This window comes from Equus przewalskii, chromosome 7, assembly GCF_037783145.1.
Source record: "Equus przewalskii isolate Varuska chromosome 7, EquPr2, whole genome shotgun sequence".
Taxonomy (NCBI): Eukaryota; Metazoa; Chordata; class Mammalia; order Perissodactyla; family Equidae; genus Equus; species Equus przewalskii.
The window spans coordinates 29,476,021-29,493,019 of record NC_091837.1 but is presented as its reverse complement, the minus strand read 5'-3'; the positions used below and the strand labels follow the sequence as shown (position 1 = coordinate 29,493,019).

The following is a 16,999-nucleotide window of genomic DNA, read 5'->3' as shown; positions in this document are numbered from 1 at the left end:
GAGCAAAGCCTGCCGTGTGCCTCAGGCCCCGCCATTCCCCGTTATCTCTCAGACAGGAGGCCTGGTATCATTTACGCGTGTCATCTCCACTCAGCCTGGTCTGCTCGCTCACTTATCTGCCTGAGCCCTGAAATGTTCGAGTTCACAACCTCTAGCGAGTCTAAGACACAGTGATGAAAAATACACAGATTCCTTCCTTCATTCAGCTAATATTTATTGGGCACCTGCTATATACTAGGCACTCCCTAAGAACAGGGGCAGTGAACAAAACAGACCCAAAAAGTCCTGGTCTAATGGAGCTTTCATTCTAGAAGAAAGGAACTGGACATAGACTTGGTAAATAAGTGAAATATATGAGATGGTGACGATTGCTAAGGTGAGAAATACAGCAGTTAGAGAAGATATGGAATGTCAGAGGAGGAGGGTGAGAGTGAGGTAGGTGACCAACAGGCCTTCCCCAAGATGGTGACATTTCAGCAAAGACTGCAGAAGGTGAGGGGACGAGCCACACAGATATCTAAGAAGGGAATTTCAGGGAGAGGTGCAAAGGCCTTGTGGTAGCCTGCCTGGAGTGGTCAGGGACAGCAAGGAGGCCTGTGGCCGGAGCAGATGAGCTCACAGAGGGCGGGAGGGGCTCGCATTTTAACTGTATTCTATGTAAACTCAGGGTCGTAGGATGAGTGCAAAAGGCCTCTTGTGTTAGGAACAACGGTTGCTTCTTCTTAGCAAGAACTTTAAAAGCTGACTGTTGGCAGTTCACGGTAGAACAGGACGCTCTCTGAAAGACACTTTCATTCTGTGATCCATGTCATTTTAGGAGGGTCTAGTCTAAGAAAGGAGGAGAGAAAATGCCATAAGAAGACAGAAGTGTACATCTAACAGGACAGAGAGCACTTCTCAGAGGTTGAGACAGGCCTGGGACACTTTCATTCAATTGATCAATCTACCTGGATATTTATATTTACCTCCAGATGTATATATAGAGAGAGAATAGATAGAAATCTAGGATCTATACAATACATATAGTATCTATATAGTCTCTTTTTCTATATAAATACAGTACCTATGTCTATTATATAGATACATATTTATATATGAATATATAGATATGCAATTTTAAAAGTATATGTATATGAAAAATTCCAGTATATATATTTTCCAATATGTATTTAAAAGTATATATATTTAAATTTTCACTATATATTTTTTTCAGGGTTTCAAAAATTGCAGTACATTTTAAATGCTTGCTTTTAACAAGCTGACTCTTATATGACATACTAATCACCAATGCAACATAACTGTGCTATTTATGAGATAATTACAGGGCATATTGGCTTTCCTGGGCTACCATAACAAAATACCACAAGCTGGGTGCCTTAAAATAACAGAAATGTAGTCGTTCACAGTTCTAGAAGCCCAAAAACAAGGTGCTGACAGGGCCATGCTCTCTGAGGTTCTGGGGGAGAGTCTGTTCCAGGCTTTTCTCTGAGCTCCTGGTACTGCTGGCAATCTTTGGTGTCCCTGGCTTTCAGATGCATCACTCCCATGTCTTCCTCTGACATCACATAGCATTGTGCCTGTGTCTCTTCACATCGTCTTCCCTCAGCGTGTGCCTGTGTCCTAATTTCCTCTTCTGATAAAAACACCAGCCACCCTACTGACCACATCTTAACTTGATCCTCTGCAAAAACCCTATTTCCAAATAAGGTCACATTCACAGGTATAGGGCTTCGAGCTTCAGCGTCTCTTTCTGGGGGACACAATTCAACCCACAACACAGAATTTATAAAATAGATGAATTCGTTTTTAACATAAAGCAGTAGGCATTGTTAGAACGGCTCAGAACTGGGGCACAAGCTCAAGGTCGTGTGATGACTGCTCTCATCTCTCGGCGCTGACAGCATGTCTCAAAGCTACTGGACTCACAACCTTGCTGAGACCGAGGTTAGGGAGTGGCAGGACTGTGTCTTCCTGCAGTACTGTCTGCCTCACATAACAGTCACGACACTAGTAAATCCCAAGAGATTCAAACCTTCCACCACCAATAGACATTCTGGCATTTGTTAGCTCTTTTCCCCACTAAAACGACAGGGCAGTTAATATCCTTAAACACATATTTGTATCCTGGGGCTCTTATTGTTATGGCACTTTAGATTCCCCAAGAGGAATTGTTAGAGCAAAGGAATGTATATTTTCTTTCTATTTTCCATAGAAGTTGGGAAAAGAGTGTTGCACCGTAGTTTTAATTTGCTGTTTGTGATGATCAGGAATACGTCTATCTTTTTATCCCCATGTGCCATTTCAGCCTGTAGCTCAAAAGGTGGCTTCTCAGAAGTGACCTGATTGAAGCATTTCAAGTATTTTTTCTCTTGGATAACATCCGTGCTAAAACAAAAGTCATGAGTCATGATCTGTGAAGTATTTTATCCTGTTTCCCTTCCATTCACATAAACGAATACATCCAACAATTCTCTGAAAAATAAGCCAAGGGTATGCATACTAGGCAGAATAATGGCCGCCAGAGATGTCCATGCTCTAGTCCCAGGAACCTGAGACTATGTCACCTTCTATGCAAAAGGGACTTTGCAGGTGTGATTAATGGTGTGAACCCTGAGATGAAGAGGTTATCTAGTTGGGCCCAGTCCAATCACATGAGTCCTTCAAAGAGGAGAACTGGTTGTGGTCACAGAAAAAGAGGTGACAATGGAAGAAGGGTCAGAGCAATGCTACATTGCTGGCTTTGAAGATGGAGGAGGGGCTATGAACCAAGGAACGTGGGTGCCTCTCAGAGCCGTTACTCCGTGCGTCACGATGACTAAATGGAATTTCTCTGTCCCTTTTCTCTCTCTTCCTTCTCTCCTTTCTAAGATGGCCTACTGCAGGAGAAGACATCTTTTCAGCACTTGTCTAAGTCCAACTCACAATGGCACCTTTCTTAAGGAAACCACCCCCATGTTAAACACCCCCATGGGGATGGTTAACAGCTGAGTAATCAAATTCTCTTTTTTGGCAATGTAGATTTCTTTCCGTCTTGATGTGTAGCTGTTACTATAGTGTTTTGAACCCCTTACCATGATCTGGCTATATTTTGACCTCAAAGACATATTGATTGCAAATGTATGCATATAATAGGGACAAAAATCACAAACTGCGTATTAGTATTCACACCCTCATTCTTTCTCTGGCAGGATAAGAACATTCTAGTTGACAGTTCAATTCAACTACTTCCCTATTTTATATGTTTTGGAATAATCAGTTGGGGGATGGGGAGAAAGCAGGTTGGGGCCAATACTTACTGGAGAGAGTGATTAACAATGATGGCGGCTGAGGAAAGGAAAAGGGGCTGAGGGAGAAGTGTGGGCCAATTAAAGTGCCAGGAGAAGGCCTTTGTTGGGGGTAGGGGGGGAAGTTCAGGATGAGGTGTGGAGAGAAAGAGGGTATTTGGGGAGCTATAGGGTATTGATATCAACCCTGATATCAGTTTCCCCACATTAAACCCAGCATATATGGGGTTAAAAGCAAAACACCCATTCCCTGCTTACTCTCTGGCTTCCTGGCTCCAGAATCCACCATCCTCCATGGAGACAGACACCGTCAAGGACAAGCACCTGGACTATCTCCTCCCGCAAAGAGATATGGGCTGGTGGGAAAGCTGCTGACCAGCAAGGTCATGAGCTCCCTCCTCTCTGCAGTGTCTCACGGCCAAACACAGGCTGGTGGGAAAGCTCCGACCAGCAAGGCCATATGCTCCCCCTCCCCTACCTAAAACCCCAAATAAAAACCCTTCCTTTTAGCTTTTCGGGGAGTTTGGGATTTGAGCGTTAGCTGCCCTCTCTCCTTGCTCAGCGCTGTGCAAAAGTAAAATTCCTACTTTCTTCCACCACACCCGGTGTCAGAGATTGGCTTGCTGCGCAACGGGTGAGCCAACTCACTTCAGGTTCGGTAACAGTATAAGACATACGGAACACTAGAAAACTGTAGAAAGAGGATTTTAAGAGTGATCCTGTGGATCATAATACTAAAATTTGGGAAACTTTAATAACGATAGGAGTAACTTTAACTGCTTTTGACTGTGGAACTCCATTTCTCTGAGTGAGACACCACAGAGATTGGACATTTAGGTACTATATTCAGGATCCAGGGAACATTTATGACCAAATACGTTTAATCAGAATTAAACTGACATCAATTAAGTTTTCATTAAGAAAGTATTTTCAGAGGAAACTTTGTTAGGGTAATTTAATGCCCTAATTAGTGTTCTGCACAGCACAATGAAAAGATCCCAGTGTGTTCCTTTTTCATTTCTTTGCTATGAGCTCATTGTCACTGGCATAGAGGTGGCATGAGGTGGTTGTTTAGCCACCCAGAATCCCTTCGTCGTCTTCTAGGTGTCAGTACGTTCGTTTCCCACATGGTACCCACCCTCCCTCCACCCTTGCTTGCAAGTCTTGTAATCCGGCCAGGCACTTCCGGGCCTGGGATGGTCGCATGACCGGGTTTGACCTATCACAGCCGCGTGGTTCCTTGACCTGTGATTGGCTGGGCAGAAATGGCCGGAGTCGATCCAATCAGAGTGAAGTTCGGGAATCTGGTTGCACCTGCGATGAGGCTCTGTCTTTCTTCCCTCTAGTACTGAAGCTGGCCTGGGGCAGAGCCTGAGGCCAGCGCGGACGAGTGCCCGTGGCCGTCTGAGTGCCTGGATCAGGTCCCCCGTCACTACAGAAACATAGCTGAGAGAGGAATCAGTTCTTTCCCATGTCCGTTTCACTGCCAAGATTGTACACACTGATCTGTTCATCAACATAAAATATTTATTCGTTACAGCTTCTGGCATTGGAGGGTGTTGGTGTGTGTGATGTGACTGTGTGCAGAGAGGTGTGTGTGAATTATTTTTATCCACTGCAATTCCTCCAGACTTCATTTGCACATCTAATGTTTCTAAGATTTGATGCTTTCATCAATTTTTAAAGTAAGAGTAAATTTTGCAATATGCATTTTTAGGCTGTTAATTTTATGTTACTGATTTTTTTTCTCCCAAGGAAACGTTTTTGCTCTTTTTTGCTGTTACTAACCAGATATAACTTTTTAATCCGTTTTCAAAACTTGCAACAAATTTCACGTCTGGTTTAGATGATTTTTTTTTGCATGTTAATTATTTATAAGAATAGTAAGCATAGATTGATTAAACATTCATGATTCGTATTTAGCATTTGCAATTAAGAGGGCAAATGCGTACTGTGAATCACGGTCTCTGGAGGCACAGTGGGGTCGACATGGGAAAGTCACAGCCCTTCAACTTGAAGGCCTTATTGCCATCACTCTATAGGCAGGGCAACTGAGGCTTAGAGAGGTTAACTTCTGTCCAAAGTTACACAGACGGTAAATAGCAGAACTGAGGTTCGAAACCAGGTCTGGACATTTATTCTTTCATTCTACAAATATGTTCTGAGTGCCTACAATGTGCCAGAAACTTTGTAGGGTTCAGAGACCCAATTACAAACAAAACCAACCAAAGCCTCTGTTTCCTTGGACCTTACATTTCAGAAGTAGCCCACCTCCGAATCTGTACCGTTGCCTATTTTAATTCTTGTGGCAATGTTTCAGGGCTTCTTCATTCTGAGTGAAAACCAAAAAGGGAATTCATTGGTTCAGGAAGTTCCCGGGTGTATTGCTTTCAATTTTACTTCCTTTTTATCAACTCCATCCTCAGACGAGCTCTGTACAATTACCCCCCAACCCCCAACAACTCTTTTGTAGCTTAGTCAAAATGGAGAATTTTTGTTCAACCTACATCCGTCAAATACTGATTTTGATTTAAATTGTGAAAAACATGTCAAAGTCATAAATTAAGAGACTAGTATGGCTGTAGTCCACCCAAGTGCAAGTCCCTGTCTTTGGTCTCCTGGTCTGTCTGGTCTCTCTGTTTCCCCTGCTTCTCTGCCAAGAACCAAGAATCAAATCACGTCTAGAACCAAGTCCAAAGCTCCCTGCTTTTTCTAGACTGTTCTCAAGTAGATTTCTCATGGCTGCCTTCTTCAACTCAAATCATAGCTCAAGAGCCGCCTCTTCAAGGACGTAGAAAAGAATTTAATTTTGTCCGAAGAGAAGTCTGTCCTTTTCTCTCTAGCCTGGAAGGTAATCTTTGTTTGCCTGGAGACCTTGGGCTAGTCAGATGGCAACCATGAGAGGGTCCCATCCAACCTGGAGACTTAGATCAACAACAAGGGCAATCAGCCATGCCTGTGCAATGAACCTCAATAAAAACTCAGAATGCAGTGGCTCAGGTGAACTTCCCTGGCTGGCAATACTTCGTGTGTATTGCCACATATCAGTGCTGTGAAAGTAATGCTTCCTGACTGCACAAGGAGAAGACAACAGAAGCCACATATTGGTCCTCCCCCAGACTCTTCCCTTTGCTGACTTTAATCTGTATCCTTTCCCTGTGATAAACCCTGTGAGTACAGATCTTCCTCGACTTAAGACGGTGTTAACGTCCCAATCAACCCATTGTAAATTGAAAATATTCTAAGTCGAAAATGCATTTAATACTCCTAATTTACTGAGCATCATAGCTTAGCCTAGCCTACCTTAAAGGAGCTCAGAACACTTACGTCAGCCTATAGTTGGGTAAAATCATCTAACACAAAGCCTATTTTATAATAAAATGTTGAATATGTCATGTAATTTATTGAATATTGTACTGAAAGTGGAAAACAGTGTGGCTGTATGGGGACAGAATGGTTGTATCGGTCGTTTACCCTCATGATCATGTGACTGACTGGAGCTGCAGCTGCCCAGCATCTTGAGAGAATATTGTACCGCATATCGATAGCCCAGGAAAAGATCAAGATTCAAAATTCCAAGCATGATTTCTACTGAATGTGTATCACTTTCACAGCATCCTAAAGTCAAAAAATTGTAAATCGAACCATCGTGTGTCAGGGACCGTCTGTATTAGAGTTTTCAGTGCATTCTGTGAGTCCTTCTTGCGGATTATTGCCCTTGGGTGGTTTTGGGGACCTCCAGAACTTGCAGTTGGTGTCAGAAATGAGGATGGTCTTGGGACTCTTCCCTCTTGTTGCTGGCCTAGACTCTTGCACCCTCTGCGACCAGCTGTCTGATGTAGCCACCCCGCTCTCAGCTCTCCTCTATGCCCATTCACCCATTTTATTTATTTGTCTGCTTCTGCGTTGTCTGTTTCTCCCACTAGAACTGCATCCCGAGGCCTGGGTCTCTGCATATTACCACCCCGGGCCATTTTGATTTATATTCCTTAAATTTTAGTTATGTCCCTTAGACATTATGTCTCTTCTCTTTTATTCACACAAAAAGCTGCTGCGGCTGCTTGAAGAGAAAGCCTGTTCAGGATAGGTACATCCAAAGCTGCACCCAGCTCATCATTTCCATAGCCTTGCTAAATTTGTCACTACATTTTTCACGATTTTTAAAAATAAATGAGTGCGAACGCACAAAAACAAAAACAAATCAAGGACGGACAAACAGCACGTCTACCTGACCCGGGAAGACCGGGCTAGGGTACAACTCGGCTCGGCCCGGCCCCGCCCCTGCCCGGCCGGCCCCCGAAGGCCACGCCCCTCCCCTCCTCCGCAGGCCCTACCCACTCCCCGGCCGGTCCCTCCCCTCCTCCACCAGAGCCGCCTCCTCCCCTCCCTGGCAGGCACCTTCCCTCCGCGAAAGGCCCCGCCCTTTCTCCGCCAGGCCCCGCCCCTCCCGCCAGGCCCCTCCCCTTTCCGCTAGGCCCCGCCCCTCGGGCCGCGGCATTCCCGCAGGAAGGCTCCCGCAGACTGCGTGGGCCGGGGCGCGGCGCGGGCCGGGCATGCGCAGAGCGCGCGGGCGCGGTTGCCGTGGCAGCGCCGGCCCGAGGGGAGGGCGGCAGGCGGGCGCGGCGCGGAGCCCGGCGACCGGCGGGCTGAGGCGGCGGCGCGGCCACCCAGGGCCCGCGGCCGGCCGGAGCGGCGTCGGGAGGCCTGAGCGGCGGGGCGCGGCGCCCGGCCCGCGGGGATGCGGGACCGGCTGCCGGACCTGACGGCGGTGAGCGCGGGCGGATAGCGGTTCGGGCCGGGCGGGCGCGCGGGCGGCGGCGCCGTGCAGGGCGGGGAGCGCGGAGCGGGCTGTCCCCGCAGCCCCGCGCGGGTGCCGTGCGCCGGCCCGGACGGCCCGACGGCCAGAGGCGGACTGTCCCCGGCCTCGCCTCCGCGGATGGGGAGCTGGGTGCTGCACCAGCGCGGTGGTTCCCCGGCCTCGGCCCCGCGTCCCCGCGCGGTGATTCCCCGCGTCAGCCGTCCCTGCGCCCTGCTTGAGCCCTGGCACGGCGCGGACCGCGGCCGGAAACCCCTCGTGGAAGCGCGGCCGGTCCACCGTGCTGGGCGTCCGCCCCGGCGCAGCGGCTGGTCCCCGCGCGGCGGGAGCTCCGGAGGTGGCAGCGGGTTAGTGCACACGGGCCGCGTGGACGTGGGCGCCGGGCGAGGCGGTGCAGACCGGCCCCTGTTGCCCGGCGAGGAGCGCGCTTTGTGAGCACCGGCCGGGCGCGGGCTCCCTAGCCGCCCCCCGCGCAGGTGCCGGTGAGTCACCGCCGCGCATCCCCGCGCCTGCGGGGACGGGGGAGCAGTCCCTTAGGAGTTCTGCGCGCCTTACAGTGCCAGCGCTGTGAATGAGAGGGTGACAGCCCGCCTGTGGCGGGGGTTTGTAGAATGTGGAAGAGTTGAAACATTGTAGGTCGACAGAACTCGTGGTGACTTTGTTCTTTAGAGATACAGGTAGTAATTAACGCCGAATGTCTGCAGGTTTGTTTCCCAGGACGCAGAGAAAGCCCCCGCCCTCTGAAGCCTGGCAGCCTCGGGGCAGAGTGCTAGGCCTCCTGGCCTAAGGCATCCATTGTGTGTAGTGAATTGAGTTCTCTCCTTCGCCTCTAGATTGGGGCCAGTGATGTCCCATGCTTTGGAGAGTAGAGAGAACAGGCTCTCAAATCGTTGTCTGTGTTCTGGGGGTCAGATGAGGAACCCTAGGTCAGAAAGGCAGTGACTTATTCATCCTTAGGATCATGGAAATTACACTTTACACTCATTCCGAGAAAGTTTCTTCATAGTGATTTTTCTTTCCTTCCCTTTTTATTGTCAAATGTTTTGACCTTTGCAGTTCGCAGATCAACATCATGTTAACCATAGCAAATTGCTGTTGCGTTATCTCACTTTACAGTCTTTCCCGAGCCCTGAGTCGTAGCTCAAGTATTTGTTCAGTGAAGAAATGCTGAATGTATCTGAACATGAGAGCTGTAACTGTTTTAGCAAAAGATGGCTAAATTTATGTAATGTTGTTGGAGAATCATAAAAAGACGTCAGTAGAGTTTATAAGCAGCTTTTCTTGGCTTGGCAAAAAATAAGGCAGTTATTTATCACTCTTTAAGTTTACATATATACCAGCTCTTACTGCAGCAGTGTCAGGAAGAACATGTAAACCTGTTTTTGACCTCGAATTTTAGAGCTAGAAGTAACCTTTAGTCCACTATCATCCTGCTCTAGAGGAGGAGACTGAGCAGTTTTAGAGCAAATGAGTGGAAGTTTCTGCTTCTGGAATTGTTTCATCTTGGGCAAATAATTTTTAAAACTCTCAAAACTTCAATTTTCCTCTATATAAAATGGGGATAATAGTATGTCTCTTGTCTACTCAGAGAGGGAGTTGTGAAATATAAGATTATCTCCTAGGTGTGACACTCGGGGAGAAGAAGGGAGAGAGAAAATACTATGTAATTATAAGTGCTATGAATATTTATTAGTTTTTAAATGTTTTTAGGAAGTTATAAAAAGCAATCTTCTCTCTAGGATAAAATAGTAAGTTAAAATTGAATTTGACATACTTAAAGTTTAATAAATTTTAATATTTAAAAACTCCTCTTAAAGTTATCAGATATAAAAGATAACTGCTTTTTTCTCCCAGGAAATGTATCCCTTCCGGGTAGTTCTTGGAGTAGTTGAGTGTTCGCAACCATGTTTCTAAATGGCTGATGTTTTTTTCTACGTAAAGTTTGATATTTAATTTTAAGCTTGATATTTAATTTTAAGCTTAAAATGCCTCGTCAACAGTGTCCACACTGACGAAATATTTGTGATGCCTCTAAAAAGTTTCCTTTATTGGCTGTTAATGCTTCCTCCTGAAAAAAAGATTACCACTGATAACTACTTGGAAAGGACTTCAAAATTAGTCTGCCCAATATAACTTGTCAAATGTAGATTCAGGTGCTTCTAACCAATGGTTCTGTTTTTGAGCAACCAGTTCATTTGGTCACAGAAAGTTTAAGTGACTTGCCGAAGATCTCCTAGACTCTAAATTCAGAAGGATATTTCTGATTTACAAAAAGTAAAAGAACTACCTGTCCAACAGACACTTGAGTGCTGTCTATGAGGTAATGTGCTGGGTGCAGAGACACAAAAATGAATTGAGTGTGTGCTGTGGTTGCACGTGATCTGGGGAGGGAAGAGGGAAGAAGGCACAATGAAACACATTTCAGGATGTAAGCAAATCAAAATGGAATAGCTGTTCTACCAGATAATGGTTCCAAATATGTTTTGATTACTTTGGTTTTTAAAGTTTGTGTATGCAAATTGGTATGTTTATTACAGTTAGGCATAGAGAAACTACAGATTTCAACCATGGGAATTGTTTGCAGGATAATTGACAGAAACACAAAGTAGCGACGTGATATTCATTAGTAGACCTAAGAGAAATGAGAACTTACTGTTTTTATTTTGTTTTTTTGTGAGGAAGGTTGTCGCTGAGCTAACATCTGTGCCAGTCTTCCTCTACTTTATGTCTTTATGTGGGCTACCGCCACAGCGTGGCTTGACCAGTGATGCTAGGTCCACACCTGGGATCCGAAACTGTGAGCCCTGGGCCACCAAAGCAGAGCGTGTGAATTTAACCACTATACCACCTGGCCGGCCCCAGGAACTTACTATTTTTAATCGCTGGGTTCAAGGTAATGAATTGCAAATAGAATTTTTTAAAGGGCAGGAAAAACTGCCCAGATATTTCTAAAGTTGTTTTTCGACAGCTTAGATTGCGTAGGTGGTGCAGAATGTTATGTAGTAAAGACTCAGATTCAACTTATAAAATAAAGCATTTTTTGGTAAATATTTCACTGAAACTTAAGCTACTAAGAATTTTATAATGTATTTATAATTTTATATATGCATATGTTTATAGTTTAGAATTTCATAGTTTATTCATTCCTGCCAACTTTTAATATGTTTATCATCATGTAAACAATTCCCACAGTGGAATCTATAGCTTCTCTATTCTTAACTATAATAAATGTATCTGTTTGCATACATTGTGTCCCATTTTTTAAGATAGCAAAAGCTCTACATTTCCACAGATTAATAATTCTTGGTTTTAACTGCAAGTCTATTCTGAATTTAAGGAATAGAAAACCTAAGAGAGAGGCAATTCATAAATGGGTTTCGTCTTTAGCACCCTCACTTCCCACAGAGCACCTTGGGCCAGTCATAAGACACTGTGCTGGGCCTGGCGCAGCCTCCTCCTTCCATGCCTTTCTGCATGCTGCTTCCTGAGTCTAAAACCACTGGACATATCTCTCTCTCCACTTTTCTCTGTCTGCCTCACACCGTCTGTTGGTCCCAGCCTGCTCACTGCCCCCAGGAAGTCTTCCTACCCTCCTTCCCTCGTATGTCCCCAGAGATGGCCATCTTCCTGTCTCCAAGCACAGATGCAGTCCTGTTTTCTTCCTGCACTCTCCCCCAGACTCTTCACCCTTTCCAGGGCAGACTTGTGCTGTCAGTTTTGTTCTGAAGCCTCAGTATTCTGCACAGAGCACCTGCCAGGTGTTTATTGAATTGATGTGTTTCCGTTTGCAAATACTCATCATGAGAAAAATGTGGATGACTCTAGAGACTGTTGTCTTCAGGGCTCTTTCAGTTGCAAGGGACAGAAGCCCATTAGCTAAAACAGACAAGAGAGATTTATTAAAAGGTAGAATGGGGCCTTAGACTTCGAGGGCAGAATGTGCCGTCAGACCTCATGAGGGAATGGAACTAGGGACTAGCGAGCCAGCAGCCGAGATCGTCTCTGCCCTTTGTGTCTTGTCCATTTCGCACCCGCTTCATCTCAGCCAGGTGTGTCTGTCTTTGTTTCTTGCCTTTCTTTGTCCTTCTGCATGTGCTTCCTCCCCTTTCCACCCTCACATCTTGGTCCCCTCTCTTTGCTCTTCATTCATTCCTTCAGCTATCTTTACTGAAGGGTGCTGTGTTCCAGGCTCTGTTTTAGGCGTGGTGCATGAGTTGTGAAAAACAGATGAAGTCCTTGTTCCCGTGAAACTTGTAGTGGGGGAGTGGACGTGAAGCAGTGAAGTAAATGCGCAGTAAAATGTTTTTGTGCTAAGTGCTGTGAAGGAAATGAACAGGGGTGTGGGCATGGGCGTGGGCCACTGTGGACAGGGCAGTCAGGGTGAGTCTCTTAGAGCTGAGATCTGAATGAGAGGAAGGAGCGAGCGGGAACAGATCTGGGCAGAAGGCACAGTGAGTCCAAAGGCTCTGAAGTGGGGACAAATTAGTGTGAAAGACAAAAGATAACTGGTTTGATTGTCAGGAGGAGCAAAAGTGAGAGAAAAGGAGAAATCTTCAAACATACCATTGAGAGAAAAAAACCAAATTGCAGAAGGCTTTGTTCAGCACAATACTATTTATGTGAACTCTAAGTACCTGCAAATAGTATTTATATAATATTAATAATGGAGAGAAATATGTAGTAAAAATATAAGAACATGAAACAATGTAACATTTTGCTATAGAGTATTAAACTGTAACTAATTATATAAAAATACCAGAAAGGCATGTTACATTTGGCACCATAATTACAAACTGGCCAACAGTCAGCTTTTACCTGTATTTAATTACAAACATTCTTTACTGTTTTTACTCAAGTGATTTAATTTTGAAAAAGAAATTCATCTATCCTAGCAGCAAAGGTACTACAGTAACCACCGTACACACTTTAAGATGGTTTAATTCATTCCCCACCATTATTACTTGTATGCAAGGCCCTAGTGTAATGTATGTGGAGAAAACAGCCAGTGTTTCCTCTAGCCTTGGATTTTCCTACTTTGTGATAATTCAGCTTCGGTTGAAATCTAAACAGTGAGCATTCCAGGGAACGATTATTCATCTCTGCTAAGTAGTCTCTAAACATGGGAGCTGCTTGCTGTCTGTTCCCGACAATAGTTTTCATATAGGGAGAATTGTATTTTAATATAGTGCTACTTGTAAGGAGAATTCTTTTAAAATTTACCGGAAACGGAATGTTGGTATTTGAATGTTTGTCTTGCACTTTGACTCTCTGGAAGTCAAGTGTGTCGTATTGGAGAGCATTCGCACTGCTTCAGTGAAGGCTGTGCCACAGGTCATTTTGTCATTTACAATAAGTGGACTGTCAGAAGCGGCAGCTGTTGTGCAGGCGTTACACTGTCTCAGCCGGAAAGGTTGAACATGGGCGTTGGGTGAAGATGGGCCAGTAATGGTTTTGTTAGTCATTTTCTTTGTTTCTTTTTTTTACGGATGGAAAAGCTAAGACCATATTACTGGGTCTATTTCCTAATATCTAATAGTTTTGAGAATTCCAGGTAGAAATAAGAAATATAAATAAAAGTTTAAAAAAAGAGTAAAAAAAGACAGTAGAAAAAATGTATTCCTAGTCATCTGGCTGTTTCATGTCTACAGGCGGAGAGCAAATAACTTACCAGCAAGTGAGGGACTTTGTGAGTAAAGATGATGCATGACGTACAGGTTTCAGAGAGTCGAGGAGGAACTGAGGTTCTGTAGTAATTGTGTATTCGCTGCCTGCTGGAGTGGGGTCGGGATATAGTGTGAAAAGTGCAATAGTAAAAGCACCGATTCTCCTTAGGGCAAGTGTGGCGTTAGAGACCTCTCTCCTGGGCGCTGAGGTAAATGACAACTTCTTGCCTGGAGTGGCAGGTGAAGTCGTGAGCTTGGGTTTTTGGCTGCGTTGTCATCTTTTGTGAGGGATCTAGTGCCCTGGGGGTGGGGGTAGTGGGGGCTGTCAGGTGAAACAAGACAGGCTGTAGATTGATCATCACTGGACCCATGCGATGGGTACCAAGGGCTCATTATAGTATTCCTTCTACTTTTGTATATGTTTGTAATTTTCTATAACAAAAAATAAAACAAACACAAACTAGGCATCTGTGAACGAGAATGACTTTGTGTGGTGAGCGGCGAGTGTCCTGTGAATCACATGGGGCAGCTGTGTCTCTCATCTCTCTTGTACTCTGGACCACGAGCAGAATCGCCAGCACTACGGAGTCATATCCATGTTCATTCTCTCCCTTCCCCTGGCTTATTTGCTTGACTTCACAGTAAGTTAACTGCTTATATGATGATATTTCACCCTGTTGTTCCTGGCCCTGAGCCGTACAAGACACATTCATTTTCTTCCGAGACCCTGCAGCTGAGAAGAGAAATGGTGACATACAACCCAGTTGGGAAGATTGCATACCACCGAGTGGGGTTTCCGTACATTTTTGGGAAGGTGAGTGGTGAGGCCACCATGGGGAGTTCGGAGGAGAGCCTGGTGGCCAGGCTTTGCCTGGAGTGGCAGAATTGGATGACTTTAGTGAAGCCCTTTCCTTTGAGAGGAGGTGGATGGTGCGTTTTCCAGAGCCAGGGCGTTTGGAGTCCCAGCTCTGGGTGATGGAGGGTCTTCCCTCAACTCCTCGGTGCCGCGGCCTCCTCCTGGCAAAGTGGGGATAATGGAATTAATGGGAACGTGTGTGGAAAGTACTTTCATTTGCGTGACAGCTGGGGGCTAGAGGGAAAGGACAGCTCTTAGCGTGTTTGAGTCAGCAGGGTGGAATAGTTAAGGTGGTAGATTTTGTGAAGTCAAACAGACCTGGATTCCAGTACTGGCTTTGCCACTTTTTAGCTCTGAGATTGGGCGCAGCCTAAACCATTTCGTTTGTGTTCTCACTGAAGTGGAGATGGGACCATGTGCCTTAGCTGTTGGTGGTAGAGGAGTCCGGGGGACCGTGCACATGGCGTGCTGCCTGAGCCCGGGGGCGCTGGCACTCAGTACCACGAGCGGCTTGCTTCTCTCTTCCATTGATGCGGGCTCCTGGAGAAGAGTGTCGGAGCGTTTGTGGGTTTGCCTTAACATTAGTTTCTGTTACTTGTTAGCTGATTGCTAATGTAAGTGCTGCTTTGCTTAGAATTAAGAACATGGACTAGAAATGATTATAGAAGCCTTTGTTGCTTTCTGTGCTCCCTGTGAAAATAAAGCCCCTCAGGAAACACGGACAGGTAGTTATCCTCACAGCCCCATCTCTGAAGGAGGTGGGGCCAGTGTTGTCTCGCTTCATAGACCAGGAGACAGACTCAGAGGAGTGCATGGGCTGCGGGTAAGCAGGTTAGAATCCAGATCTGTGACTCCCGATACAGCGTGCTTTCTTCCAGATGACACTGTTTTCATGCTGAGAGTTAAAGAATAAACGTCCTCCTCAATTAGCACAGTTGGCTAGAGAAGGGATGGTGCCGGTACGCTTCAGTCCTTGCTTGTGTAGTAGTGTCCTCTGGCTATCGTAACGACGTACTGCAAGTCAGGTGGTTTAAAACAACAGAAATGTGTTGGAGCTCAGGAGTCTGAAATTCAGGTGTCGGTGGGGCCATGCTCCCTCTGAAACCTGTCTAGGGGGGTCCTTCCCGCCTCTTCTGTCCTCTAGTGGTGGCTGGCAGCCCTTGGTGTTTCTTGGCTTGCAGATGCATCCTTGCAGTCTCTGCTCCTCTCGTCACTCAGCCGTCTTGCCCTCTGTCTCTGTCTCTTCTTATAAGGACACGAATCATACTGGGTGAAGGGCTCACCCCCCTCCAGCATGACCTCATCTTAACTAACTGCACTGCACGGACCCTTTTTCCAAATATGGTTCACATGCTGAGGTGCTGGGGTTAGGCTCTCCACATCTATTTTTGGGGGCCACAATTCAACCCAGAGTACATGACCTGCTGACACAGCAGAAATGCAGCATTCTCAGTAGCACTACTGTTGAATTCCGGCCTCTTTCTCCACCGCTGGTGTCAGGCGATTGCAGGGTGGCGGCTCAGTGTCAGTCAGGGCACTGATGGGAAAACTGCTCCGGGTGGGTGCCCTGGGGAGACTGTGGAGCGTGCAGGTGCATCTCTGGAGGTGGGTCCATCCCCCTGCAGCTCTGCGGTGTCGACATAATCCTGTGAGGGAGATTTCTGCCTTCTCCTTGACGATGGCCTCCGCCACTCCAGTGTGCTGTGTCACCTGGGGTGTCAGGATTCTGTACATCCTTCTCCAGCAGCCCCTTGTGTCAGGGGCTCACCCCTCTCCAGCTTAGACAAAGTCGGTTCTGTCCCTTTCACTCCACCTGAGTTGTCTTATCTATGCCCAGAAGAGACCCAGCCTAGGAGAGGTGATGTTGAGAGACCTCCCTGGGGCCGTGAGAATTATCCCCTTAGTGAGGGCCTTGATGGGGGAGAGGGAGGACGTATGGTGCTTTCTTAACACGTTTATTCAATTTTGCAGATTTTTCTTAGCTAAATTTTAGTAGAGTCTTGTTTCCAGCTTATTCCTGGCTTGTAGATGAATACAGCTATACTTCAGACTTTCAGTGAGTAAAGACTTCGATTTTCCTCAGGGTTATGAGAATTCCTGAATCCGTTGCTGCCTCAGCTGTGGCAAGGTTGGAACTGAGCCGACTCATCCCGAGTGTCCTCCCTTGTGTCCTCCGGGAGACAGAGCAGTTCCCTGCACTGCGCTTTCTGGCGGGTTTTCTTCTCTTTTTCTCTTAATCCCACAGGCCTCTGCGACGGATGCTACGTCACGCATCTTTGATAAATATCTAGTGATTCAGAGGTCAGCTCCCCGGGTCTGGTGTTCCTGTCTCCCCTCCCATGCAGCTGCAGGACAGAAGTTGCTTTCTTCCTAATGTACA

General features: G+C 46.2%; 1 protein-coding gene across 4 annotated transcripts in view; it reads left to right on the top strand.

Annotated features, from left to right (window-relative positions):
• Window positions 1–7,863: 7,863 nt before the first annotated feature.
• Window positions 7,864–16,999, top strand: part of STX2 (syntaxin 2) — a 49,420-nt gene continuing 40,284 nt past the window's right edge. For 2 of the 4 annotated variants that reach the window (XM_070627338.1, XM_070627337.1), the window contains exon 1: window positions 7,864–8,052. In XM_070627338.1, the coding sequence (XP_070483439.1) occupies window positions 8,023–8,052 (30 nt within the window). In that variant the 5' untranslated portion in view covers window positions 7,864–8,022. Of the gene's footprint in view, window positions 8,053–12,048; window positions 16,995–16,999 lie in introns of those variants that run through there. The other 2 variants (XM_070627342.1, XM_070627339.1) reach the window with 2 other exon arrangements.